General features: G+C 39.8%; 1 protein-coding gene across 1 annotated transcript in view; it reads left to right on the forward strand.

Annotated features, from left to right (window-relative positions):
• Positions 1 to 2692: 2692 nt before the first annotated feature.
• Positions 2693 to 13098, forward strand: part of slc37a1 (solute carrier family 37 member 1) — a 33702-nt gene continuing 23296 nt past the window's right edge. Inside the window, exons 1-5 of the mRNA XM_059342788.1 lie at positions 2693 to 2821; positions 5667 to 5914; positions 11530 to 11611; positions 12355 to 12478; positions 12726 to 12804. Coding sequence (XP_059198771.1) covers positions 5859 to 5914; positions 11530 to 11611; positions 12355 to 12478; positions 12726 to 12804 — 341 coding nt within the window. The 5' untranslated portion in view covers positions 2693 to 2821; positions 5667 to 5858. The remainder of the gene's footprint in view (positions 2822 to 5666; positions 5915 to 11529; positions 11612 to 12354; positions 12479 to 12725; positions 12805 to 13098) is intronic.

A 13098-nucleotide genomic window follows, 5' to 3' on the forward strand; every position in this document is an offset into this window, starting at 1 on the left:
AACTTCACACACTGTAGTGAGCTGCTTATTCTACAGGATTGGTTTAACTCAACATCAAAAATAAAGGATGAGGCTGATTGACCTTTACCTGCATTTATATCAACATCTCCTGTTGAGAATTTAACTGCAAATAAAACTCAGTTAGCTACTTTAAAAACACATTGTGGCTCCTGATAACAGGCTCCATGCAACAGAACATGAGCATCAAAAACTTCCCTGTGTTGTTGTTAAAACATAAAGAAAAGCTGTCACATTTATGAAAGTGTTGAGATGACTCTTTATTGAGTGATATAACACATTATTATCTGTTAAATATCATCACGTACTAAATCTGTACAAAATGATTCATATGATGACAACAACAGAAAATATATTCCTACATTACCTTGTGACAGAAGCATCTACAGCTCAATGTGACAAAGACAAAACAACTGGTTGTGGATCTGAGGAGGCCCAAGGCACCGGTGACCCCTGTTTCCATCCAGGGGTCGGTGTGGACATTGTGGAGGACTACAAGTACCAGAGGGTGTACATTGACAATTAATTGGGCTGGACTAAAACACTGAAGCACTCTACAAGAAGGGCAAGAGCCTACTCTACTTTCTGAGGAGAGTGAGGTCCTTCAACATCTGAGAATGTTTTATGAATCTGTGGTGGCCAGTGCTATCTTGTTTGCTGTTGTGTGCTGGAGCAGCAGACTGCCTCCCTCAGAGTGTCTTAGACTAGACATATTTAACCCGTCAGCCGCTATAACCACATGGTTCATAACTTTATAACTGTAATTTTATCTGACTTTCCATAGAAATCATGTGAAATAATTCAATTTGTCACACTGTTGTTACATATATGTATTTGTACATATCTATATTTCTATTTCTATAGTTCTGTATTTTGATTTTATTCTATTGTAAATATCTCTATTTACTTATTTTATATTTCATATTTTATTCATACATATCTTTATTTACTGAAGACTTTTATTTGTATTTATATTGTTGTATATTTTGTGTAGTTGAGTAGTATTTTATGTACAGAATTGCTTTCTATTCTAACGAAGCTATTTCCCCCGGTATCAATAAAGTATTTCTGATCTGATTCTGATGGCAGGCAAGTATCCATAACTATTAAGACAATAGAATCATTTTCAGCAGCATCTGGACTTTGCTTAAAAATAACTTACCACTTCCTCTTGTCATTTCATACTGATCTAGATTTGTTGTTTGTTTGTTGACAATTTAAACTGGAGAACGCCTGGAATCTTCCATATAAATAGGCCTACCTCATAAAAAATAAAGTATGGGAAGTGTTGTTCAAACTTATTCATAGATTCTAATCAACCAGCCAATACCTTCAGAAGTTTAAAAAAGCCATTTGTGTTGATTGTTCATTTTGTTTTTTGTATCCACAGAAGATGGTTCACCTGTTTTGGCATTATCCTTACACCAAGAACTTCTGGAAAGATGTATCCCGTTTTATTGACTGCATTGACACAGATTTTTCATGATACTGAAGAAATGTAAGATTTTGTCTCCACAACTATAATTATAGGAAAAATAAGGAATTTTATTTAGTTAATTTGCTGATAATTCTGGGAAAATTTCATATCTGCAGATCTTTAGCCTCTCCAAACCTCTTTTAGTTTTTGAAAAGGAAACCAAGTAGTAGGCCTACATTAATTCTGTTTCAGAATCTAAAACTATAAAGCTGTAAAACCTTTTATGTTATGGTCAATGTTCAACGTGTTTATGATACCGTTCAGTTCCGCAGCTACATGATGGCCCTGGCTGGCCCCTGTGCCAACACCTTCCACCTGCTTTGTGAGAAGATACCTGAGGTCCTGCAGAATGTAGTTGAAGTGGAATTAGTGACTGCAACAGACAGTTTAATTTTGATTAATTTCAATATAATGTAATATTTTACTGTACAGTCTATATCCAAAGGCGTTTTATTTAAAAAAAACCCCACAGTGAACAGTTCTGTGAATATCATGCAATTAATCTTATTTCCATATTTATCTGGTATTTGGGCCTGGTTGTGCAACACTTTATTCGGAAAACTGAAAACCGCACGTGGACACAACAAATACATTTTCGGCGCGACGCAATTTAATTATTTCACGTGGTCAAGTTAATACTTCATCTCCTTTCTGTGGGTAAGAGTTTTATGCTGAAAAAAAATGATAAAGAATAATAGTAAAGTGTTTATCCTTCATGTCAGCTCGCTTGGTGCAGTTTCAAAGACTTTACCATAAATATCACAATACGGGCGCACTACATCATATAGTTACCATAAATATCAGAATACGGGCGCACTACATTATATAGGGACGGCTGGTTTGACTATGGATGGACTATGACAGCTCATTTGACCGCAGTGGCGCCCACCACTGTCAGTGCCTCAACATGTCAAATGTATAGAGAAAATGCTGTCTGTTCGGGCACTACAGTAAAGTATAATGCCTTAATAACTGGTAATACTGCTGATCTTTCCTGGCTGTTAAAGCAACGTTATGGAGATATATGACTGTGGAGCAGAGAGACTCTGATCAAAGATCAAACAACCATCTGAACTGCTGCAGCTCGAGCCAGGGGTGACGTCACAGCACCAGCTCGGCGCGTCTGAGCAGGCCAGCTGTGTGTGTGTGTGTGTGTGTGTGTGTGTGTGTGATAGAGAGAGAGAGAGAGAGAGAGAGAGAGAGAGAGAGAGAGAGAGAGCGGCATTGAGGTGACAGCAGTGGCTAGCTTTCACACAACAAGGAAGTACAGGATATGTCGCTCAACTGAGAACAGGCAGACACAGAACCGTGGATTTCTCCTACGAGGTGAGCTCACTAGCAGGTTTGGAGGGTTTGTGGCGAATTCTGTGCGGGTTCGAGACCGACTGATGGCAGGAGGTTACACGTCTGATCCAGCCGCGGTGTGGTCTAGCTAGCTGTCGTTACAATGGAAAAGAAACTCGGCCTGTGATTGAAACGGCATATAATTGCCAGCATAAAAAGAAATGTAATGGAGCGACGTTCAAGGTTTCTCTGCTGAGAGGCCTCTGTTATCTCTGTCGATACATTATTGATATTACATCAACAAAATACCCACAGTAATTCCGTCTCAGATGCTCTTCTCAGCCTCAGCAAACACTAAGACAAAAAGAAGCATTTCAAGTCTCCTTTACTGCCAGCTCTGTTTCTCCTGCTGGCTCCTATCAGTTCCGTTTCAACATTATTGCTTTACTACTACTACTGGTAGAACTACTGCTCTGTCTGCTGAGGTCCAACCTTGCTGTAGTTTCCACCTACCACAAGAACGAAGTAACCAAGAAAACCAACTCATTTATAAATTGCATAAATAGGCTATATGATGTTTATATACATACATATATTTATTTATTTATTAATGAACTGGAACAGGAAGCTGTGCCACGAAGCTGTTTATGTCACGTGACATGTCCCACTGTATAGCGTCACCCTGTTAAAATAATAGCCTAACTCATTTTTTCACGTTTTGCAGGAAACACAAAAAAGTTCACCAAAAGTGTAACATATGACATTTATCGATCATTTCACTCAAAAAGGATGCAACAAAGGATGGCTATTGGCATAGTAATAACACTGTGTGTAAATTATGTCACTTAAGAGAAATAAATGACTTAGGCTGTTTTTTGAACATGCCTTTGTGACTTAAGCAAGATATGGTAACACTTTATTTTGAAGGTGTCCACATAAGAGTCACACAAGCCTGTCAGAAACATGACATGACAAGTATCATGAGCATTAATGTTACTTCAAAGTGTCATTAATGTTCATGACGCATCCCATGTCATGTTTATGACACGCTCATGTCACTCTTCTGTAGACACTAAGGTGTTACCAGTATTAGTGTCAACAATAAAACATTAAACTGATAACTAAACAATCTCCCTCTAGCTCTTCTTTGCTGGGTTCTTATCTGATGCCTATGAATGTGGCAAATTGTCAAAGAAGTGATGATCTTAAAGGGGTAAAATCACATGATCTGATCAACTGAGGAAGTAGTCGTTAAATTGGCAACACTGCTTCACCAGCTTTTACAAATGGCGCATGTTGTTGTCATGTAGAGTACTACGTCTACCTGTAGAAAGTGCTTTATTAGATATGCAAGAGAGCTGCATTTTAAAATGGAAATATTGCCAACAATCAGGTTAATTTAATTGTGGCAGCCAAAATCGTGATCACGATTAAAATTCGATTAATTGTGCAGCCCTATTAGCAGTGATTATGAAGCTCTCTGGGCTCATATGTAGATGTCCTGGCTGTAACGTGGCCCTCCTCCTTGCTTCCTGCTGTAGCACACAGAGGAGTATTTATGCGGGCCAGCTAATGCACTTCCTGGCCCATCATATTTCTGTCTGCAAACCATGTGGTATTCCAGAGCAGCATTAAAAGACAGTAATACTGTTTAAAACGTTCCATCCTTTAAATCCAAATTAAAACGTAAAACCAGAAGCCAGCAGAAGAAAAGTGCATCCGTGACCATGTGAAGTGTGTTAGTGTGCATAGGTAAATAGCTGTTGACAGGTGCTTAGTTTGGGTGTGTAGGGAGGGGACATTGTCCATTTGCATCCTGCTGCATCTGCACCGGCACCTCTTCCCGGACAGGAGGAAACAGGCCATGGGAGGGATGGTCAGGGCACTTTTGAGGCAGGTTGGCACTATTGCCTGGCTGAGCAATATGTTAAAATGTCTGCGTAAATACCTTTCAGTTGCTCTGTACAGTCCTTTAGAACACATCCAGGGATGTTGTCCAGCCCTGCAACTTTGCTTGAATTGATGCTGGTGAAGACCTTTTTCACTTCAGCTGAGGACAGCTTAAAAATGAAGAAATGGATAGTGATGCCCTAATGCAACAGAATCATTCATAACAGATAAAGAAACGCAGCAGATTCTTAAACCTGAGAAGTTTTAACCAGAGATATCCAGATATATCAGGCCGATATTTGTGTTTTTTTATGGCATCGGCCGATACATGCGTGCGTTCGCTGATCAGTTAACCCATTTCACTGAGCCAACACCAGGCAAGGCTCGGTGCTACATGCCATTCTCTGGTGAGCTGCTGCTGATACCAGAAAAAAGAAAAACACATCAAATATGTGGATCATCTGAGGCGCCACCAACTCGAGGCCTAGAACAACATACACATTGTTTGCTATCAAACTGTTAATATGTTTTGTTTGTTTTCTTAATAAATGTTTCTTATTTGTTTAAATTGAGACTTGTGTAACACTTGTTATCATTGTGTTATTTTTATCATGTTAACGAGGGAGAAAAGGTAATATCGGCTTCAAGAATCGGCCCAAAAAAATCGGCAGCACATATCGGGGATCGGTTAAGACTGATGTCAAAATAATCGGTATCGGCTTCGGCCTTAAAAAACCTGTATCGGTTGACCACTAGTTAGAAGAGTTTCAGTTATCAAAATGTTTGTTAAATGTTCTTATAGCTCCACCTCTCTGAGTTTGGCTTTCTACTCTATCATAATGTTATTGCAGTGTAGCCACTTCAAGAGCTCCTTGGTTCAGTTTCTCACTTGTCTTGTTCTAAAATACCCTTGTTCCCTTTCTCCTCTTATTTCTTCTCCTTTCCTCCTCCACTAACCCTTTCTGACCCCTCTCCCTCTCTTTTGTCATCTTCTTAGATTCCGGACTTTTCCATCCAGCTCCAGTGCTCACTGTGTCAGCTATGTGTCCTCTTGATGTTGATGTCCAAGCCGCTTCCTCTGAGATGAGTGGAGGCAGCTCAAACCTGTCTGCGTGTACTCCTTCAGCCTCCTCAGCGTGAGCCCACATCAGCTGGTTATCACTGCCATCGGTTATATTTGCGTCCCAACATGGCCACTATTCCTCCAGGGATCCGCCTGCTGGTGTCCTTTGACAGGGACCAGTGGTGAGTCTGAATCTCACTGTGTGTGTGTGTGTGTGTGTGTGTGTGTGTGTGTGTGTGTGTGTGTTTAAGTGGGTGCCGTCGCTTTTCATGTTAGTCTTTCAACTCACTGTCATTTTAAATTAGTTTTCATTTCTAACTGCCTGTTTGCCATAAATGTGGAACTAATGTGAAAATGTAAAATGTTGAGCGACTGTTTCAGTTGTTGAAAGTTTATTTGAATGTGCATTTCTGCTTATTTCCAGTTCACCTGTAGATTTTTTTCCTATTCCCTACAAGACGATTTCTGCCAAATATCAGTGTTTATTAAAAGATTAGATGTTTCAATATCTCTCTACAATCTAGACATTTCAGTGTAATAATTGCACATACAGATATTTTTGTCCATGTGGGCTGATTATTAAGGCCACGTCACATTTGCAACTGTGGAAGGTGCCTAGCAGAGTTCTCTAGTGAGAACAGGAAATACTTCATTCTACTGAGTGTGATGGCTGCCTTGCATAGTGTACTGTCGACACATACTTTTCTGTGTTGTTCACGACTATCAAACACAAGTAGTGCTGATAATTTGAGTTGTTCAGGGCTTTCCACAAGAGTATGAAGTAGCCAGTTAGTGGGAAAAGTCATAAAAGCCCAAATACATACATATGTGACCTGAGTTTTCCAAACCACAGGAAAATGTATTATTAAACACCCAGCCAAATTTGAATTAGAAAAAAAGTTTCCAAGTGTGTAAAATTAGTTTTAAAATAGTGAAAAAAATTGCAGTATTCTCTAAACTGAAAGTGCTGAAACCATGCCTCTCTGACATCCAACTTACCTCTCTGATGACTTTTTTTGCATGCTGTCACCAGTTGGAAACTTCCCATGGAAATCAAAAATTAACTTAGATGTTCCAGACTAATATATATTTGCAAATTAGTCTGGTGATGACAGGCTAATCAGGCCTTTTTTAAAATTTTAAATCAAACCATTTTTCAAAAGCTGTTCCTTTGAAAACATTCCCAGTTTTAGTGTCTGTCTGCAATGTGTCTGTGAGACACAGCTGAGATGTGAGCCTGCACGGACAGCTGCGTAGATAACAATGAGAGCGTACCTGACATGGTCTGGACACAAGTAGCCAGTTAGTGGGAAAAGTCATAAAAGCCCAAATACATACATATGTGACCTGAGTGTTCCACACCACAGGAAAATGTTTTATTAAACACCCAGCCAAATTTGAATCAGAAAAAAAGTTGTCAAGTGTATAAAATTAGGTTTAAAATAGTGAAAAAATTGCAATATTCTCTAAACTAAAAGTGCTGAAACCATGCCTCTCTGACATCCAACTTACCTCTCTGATGACTTTTTTGCATGCTGCCAGACTGGGTTGTGGTTGGAAGGGTCTGTTCTGTGAAAATTGATGACAGCAGTTGAAATTGATCTAATTAGTCAAACGTACTGACACGTTTGAAGATAACAGCGGAAGAGTAGCTTTAGTTTGAATGATTACAACGTCTGACACATGTTTGCAATGAATTACTTGACAACTCAAACTGTTGATGCCATACAAACCACAGAGAATAAACATGTTCCTGTTTGGGTGTTGTGCAGTGCACAGATCTGACACTTCTACACTTGCGTGTCTGCTCTCATGTCTTTGACACCGAGGTTCTCGCAACCACTCCTAAACGATATTACATTACATTTATTTTTAGGTCCATAAAATGCTCCAGAATAAACTCATATGTAGGATATTACTTCAGACATTGTGATCTTCTGTCACTTTGACCACTGACACAAGTAAACGTTAGCTTCAGCAACGATATCAGTTAATGTATCAGTGTTAGCCACTGTTGGTAAACATACTTATATAGTGTTGGGGGCGGAGTTATGATGAGGTAGCTCCAGTGTGTCATTGAGTCAGGATTTTACACACGCCCTAAAAATCCTCAACACAGAAATGGGGAAAAATAAATGGATTCACATAGTTTAGTCTTTTTACATGTTTTCAGCGATTATTTTGTTACTTAAAAATATGTATTCATACAAATGTCTGATTTTCTGAATTTACTTGACACGGACATCAATTATTGCATATGTTAATCAGTTTACTGACCGGATTTCAAATTAGAAGTTGAATTTATATGGATATAGCTATTATTTCAGTCACTGGGTTTGATAGGATGACTGACATCCAACAAACTCATGAAACTCACTCACCCAACTGTCAAATTAGGCAGCGCTGATCAAAAGTGAATCAATCACATTACTTCAAATGTTTTCAGAAACACATTGAAGTGACTGTTTATCTGTAATTTGTAGGGGTGTGACGATGCTCTCAGCTCACGAGAATGAGACGGGACGAGACAAGATGAGATTTAAAGAAAATTACAATGACACAATATATGACTAGACCGACAGACTTTTATTTAACCGAGTTGCACATGCATTTTAAAATGTTTTATTATAACTCTTTACATGCATGATGTAAGCATGAGCGTTTAATAAACTTCTTCTTCCACAAATTGAAACTTAAACTAAAAGTTAAAATAGAATAAATAAAATTAAATATTTCTCAGTTTTTTTCAAGTGCAAACAATATGAGCCGTGTTTCCTTTAGGGGGAAGAGAGACCACCGGGAAAGTCTCATGATATCAAATGTCTGCTCACTCTGCAGCTGGGAGAGACTGCTGCAGGAGGACTGAGTCGATACGATTCGTTCTTACTCTTCTTAATGAGCCGTCGCCCCCTGCAACTTCATTCTGGCTGCTTGCTGCTTCCCCTCCTTCTCCTCCTCTTCTTCTTTTCTTTTTACTGCCCCCACAGGCCACAAATAGAAGTTTGGATAGCTCACAAATCTTGTGCCAAGATATTCTCAAGATCTCGTGGCACGAGATTCTACAATTCCACAATTCTACAATGTCATTTAGCAGACGCTTTTATCCAAAGCGACGTACAAATGAGAGTAATACAACACAAGCAAAGATGAAGTCAAGAAACATAGCAAGTGTTAGTGCCGTGGGTTAAGTTTGAGTCCATTAGTCCACAAGAGCGGACAGTGAGATACTTGTCGTAGTCGTCAGTGTAGATCAAGAGTGAAGGTGTTGAGTAAAGAGTTGGTCTTCAGTCTCTTCTTAAAGATTGAGAAGGACTCAGCGGAACGGATGGAGTTTGGAAGTTGGTTCCACCACCGAGGCACTACAGAGGAGAAGAGTCTGGTTTGAGACATAGAGGTCTTCAGCGGTGGAGGAGCCAGACGTCTTTCACTAGAGGAGCGTAGTGGACGGGAGGGTTTGTGGATCTGAACAAAGGAGTTCAGATAAGAAGGGGCTGTGCCCGTTGCTGTTTTGTAGGCAAGAGACAAGTCTTTGAATTTGATTCGGGCTGTGACCGGGAGCCAGTGAGATCTTGTCACACCCCTAGTAATTTGAGAAAGTTTGTGACTCGGCCGTCATGTATGTCTTGCTGTGAAAACAGACCTAGCTCCGCCCCAACCTATCTGTATTACTGGGTACGGACCATTACCAATCTGGCGTGCGTCATCTGTGCGCCATCCCTAGATCGCTACATCACATGCTTTGTTGCTCTGATTGGTGGTGGGGGTGGGATTCAGATTGTCTGCACCAGTTGGTAACTCCCCATGGAAATCAAAAATGAACTGAGAGGTTACAGACTAATATATATTTGCAAACCACAGCGTCCTGGCCAGAATCCAACCCAGGACCTTCTAGCTGTGAGGCGAGAGCGCTAACAACTGCGCCACCGTGCCCCTGACATATACTCATTTTAATATTAATATTTTTACTTTGGCTTTCTGCCATAACATATTTTTTTTTTTAAAAAGAAACACTTTTGCTCTCATACTACCCATGGCTGCTACATTCTTCCCCTCTGTCTGAGATGCAGCATTCATCTCTTGAGGCTCTGTTGTGAAAAAGCCCAGTCCTCTCTGAGTGTCATCGTTTCTGCGTCTCCCGCTGCTGTCTCGTCACCTCCGTCATTGCAGTCACAACATGACGCCACTTTCTGACATGAAAATCCCCCAAAAAAGCTTCTAAACCAAAAACGACACAACTAAACATGCTCCAGCAGGAATGTTATCTGAACCTAGGAGAAATTAAAGTCTAGCGGTTTCCTTGATATTAGCATGTAGCTACATGCGGCAGAGTTGCTATTGCAAACACTGCAGGCTACAGACACCTGGCTGACTCAGTATGAGCTGAACACAACGTCTCAGCCTTGTTTGCATTGCGCACACACACACATATTCATAATGAGCATGTTGGGGCGGTTGTGATACAAAAAGATAAATTAAAGAACAACTAAATTAGCTAATGTTAGCCCTCGAGCTGTCAGTAAGTTGTCACAGACTTAATATTGTTATATTAACCTCTAACAGCTTTATTCTCATTAACGTAACAATCCACAAGAATCAGTTCACTAAAAAACCAATAAGTTATGATAGCGTTATCAATGCTGTTAGCTACTCTCTTATGACATAGTGTTTGTGGAGCTTTATGGACACAATAACTGTATGTAGTCTTCTAATTGATGTATTCTCATAAATGTCACAATCTGCTAGAAATGAGTTGCTTAAAATCTGCTAAACATATATTTTTCAAGGCTGTTAGCATGGTGGCTAACCATGGCTGAGCATTCAAATAAGTCAGTGCCCTTGTGACTGGTATGGCTCTTTGACCAGTGGTGTTGGCACCAAAAAAAAAAAAAAAAGGTGATTGGGCCATCTCTGACTGACTCACAGCATGCTGCCCAACTGTTGCATAAGAATGTGTCTGGTTGCACAGCTCAGATTCATCTTTGGTTCTTCAGTGTCTGCTGCAGAGCCTGACAAACAGCCTGATGCTTTCACAATAGGACAGTGAGAGGCAGAGTTCTGGCTCACTCTCCAGCCAGCTGCTGACACACACGCACACATCAGAGCACAGAAGCACAAAGCTTAGTGTTCACAAGGCAAACAGAAATAAATGTTACAGGATATCCTGTATGTATGAAACGTAAGAAGGGTGTAACTTTGACAATTGACAATTGTTTTCTTTCATGGTATCTGTGACGGTGCTACTGTTGCAGCAAACAGAAGCAGACTGTCTCTCTACTGGTTAGTGTGGACAGTTTGACTGCCTTATCCTCCAGGTGTCTCAGACATTTTTTTCTGTGGTTTTGCAAGAAACATGTCAGCAGGATAATAGTCTAATTGTGTATTTAATGTTCTCATGAAATAGCTTATTCTTTGTGTGGGAGAATATAAAGTCTGAAGTTGGTTGTAATCATAGTGAGGCAGATGTGGCAGGTTGATGACAGTGTGTGACATTCATTCTGGCTGGTGTTTACATGTGTTTTACATATTTGCTCGTTACATAATAGTACAAGAATGAGAGAGACATGATGTCAGCCACACACCTTTGAATATCAGTTAATATTAAACAAAAATCCCTAAATAAAACTATTTGCTTTATTTCACTGCTGTACATTACATCTGTTGCTACTTTTGAGACATGGAGTAAACTTTGAAGAGAGGAAGTGGGTTTAACCTGTCTTGTTGGTAATGAAGATAAGCAAGCTTGTAAAAAAAAGAATGTTCTCACTCAGTGCTGCCCTCTTGTGTTTTCATTCTGCAGGTACAGAGCACTCACATTCATCCTCACCTTCCTGCTCTACACCAGCTTCCACCTCTCCAGGAAACCCATCAGCATTGTCAAGGTAACATTGTTATAGCATACTCCATTTATCAAATTGTCGACACATCTCCCTGAGCCAGTTTTCCATTGAGATTTCCATTGATAGTGATCTTATTTCGAGGCTAGGCTTGTAATGAATGAATGAAAAAAGTTTTTTTTGTTGAACAAAAAGTTGTGTAAGTTTGTGTAACAAAGACACCCTATTTATAAGTTTTAATTCCATAGATAAGTAAATGTACATGGTATGGTATTGTAATACCAAGTAGTATTTTCATACTCTGGCATATTATGGAACTGGTATACTACTGGGACCCTTAACTGGTGCTGTCCATTAAGATTCTACAACAACAGCTGCCCACAACACTACTGATAAAGTTTGTGTTTTATGTATTCCACACGGTTGAGGTGAGGATGTATCTGCCCCATGTCACAGAAATAATAAACAATGTTTATAGAATATACTGTGGGTGACTAAGAATCAAATATTTGACGATTCATGAGCCTGATGTTGCAGTGGGAAAATGTGGTTATGAAACAACTGATTGACATTTTGCTGATCCCATTCGGTCTGTAGGAGGTTGCTGAATGTCTAATTTCACAAAATCGAAGAAAACATTTATACGGAGAAATAAAGAATATATAATTCACTTGCATGCTGTTTCACTTCTTTCTGGTGACTTGTCTGCTCACACTGCATTTCTCCTTATTTTGTATGCCTGATATACATGGTGACCAACTGAGTGAACTCATTGTTTGTATCGACAGAGTGAGCTTCATAAGAACTGTTCATCTGCCAGTGAGATCGCCACCATTGCCTCCAGCAGCAGCAGCCAGCAGCCCTCCCTGCCCCCCCTTCACACAGACATAGACTGTAGCTGGAAACCTTTTGGTTTGTATCTGCTTAACTCCTGACATTTTAGGGGTGGGGGGTATCATGGAGTGAGAGAAGTGTGTACTGGATGCATTGAAGTCAACCATCTCATTCTGATAAATGGATCACATAATAATAAAGATAAAATGTGCAAAGCATGCTTCATGGCTTGATTTCTGCAGCTTTGTTCAGGGAGGCATAAAGACTAACAAAAAACAATCTGATGCACTGTCCTAAAGTCTACAACTCGTCTTTGTGTTCTCAGAGAAAAGGAACTACAAGCAGCTGCTGGGAGCCATGGACTACTCCTTCCTCTGTGCCTATGCAGTTGGAATGTACCTCAGGTAAGACTTTATTTAATGTTCAACCTGACCACCTTTATTGTAAATATACACTCATTCTGAATCTGATGTCTGCAACACATTCTAAAAAAGCTGGGACAGGGCCATGTTTACCATTGTGTTACTTTCATTCTTGCTTGATATACAACTTCAGTTGCTCAACAGTCCAGGGTATCGGTTGTTGTGTTTTGTACTTCATAATGTCCCACACATTTTCAATGGGAGACAGGTCTGGACTGCAGGCAGTAGGGCAGAGAAAGTTTAAGTAGATGGAGTAAATGTATTTAGTTTAATCAT

The sequence above is a fragment of the Centropristis striata genome, chromosome 10 (assembly GCF_030273125.1).
Source record: "Centropristis striata isolate RG_2023a ecotype Rhode Island chromosome 10, C.striata_1.0, whole genome shotgun sequence".
Taxonomy (NCBI): Eukaryota; Metazoa; Chordata; class Actinopteri; order Perciformes; family Serranidae; genus Centropristis; species Centropristis striata.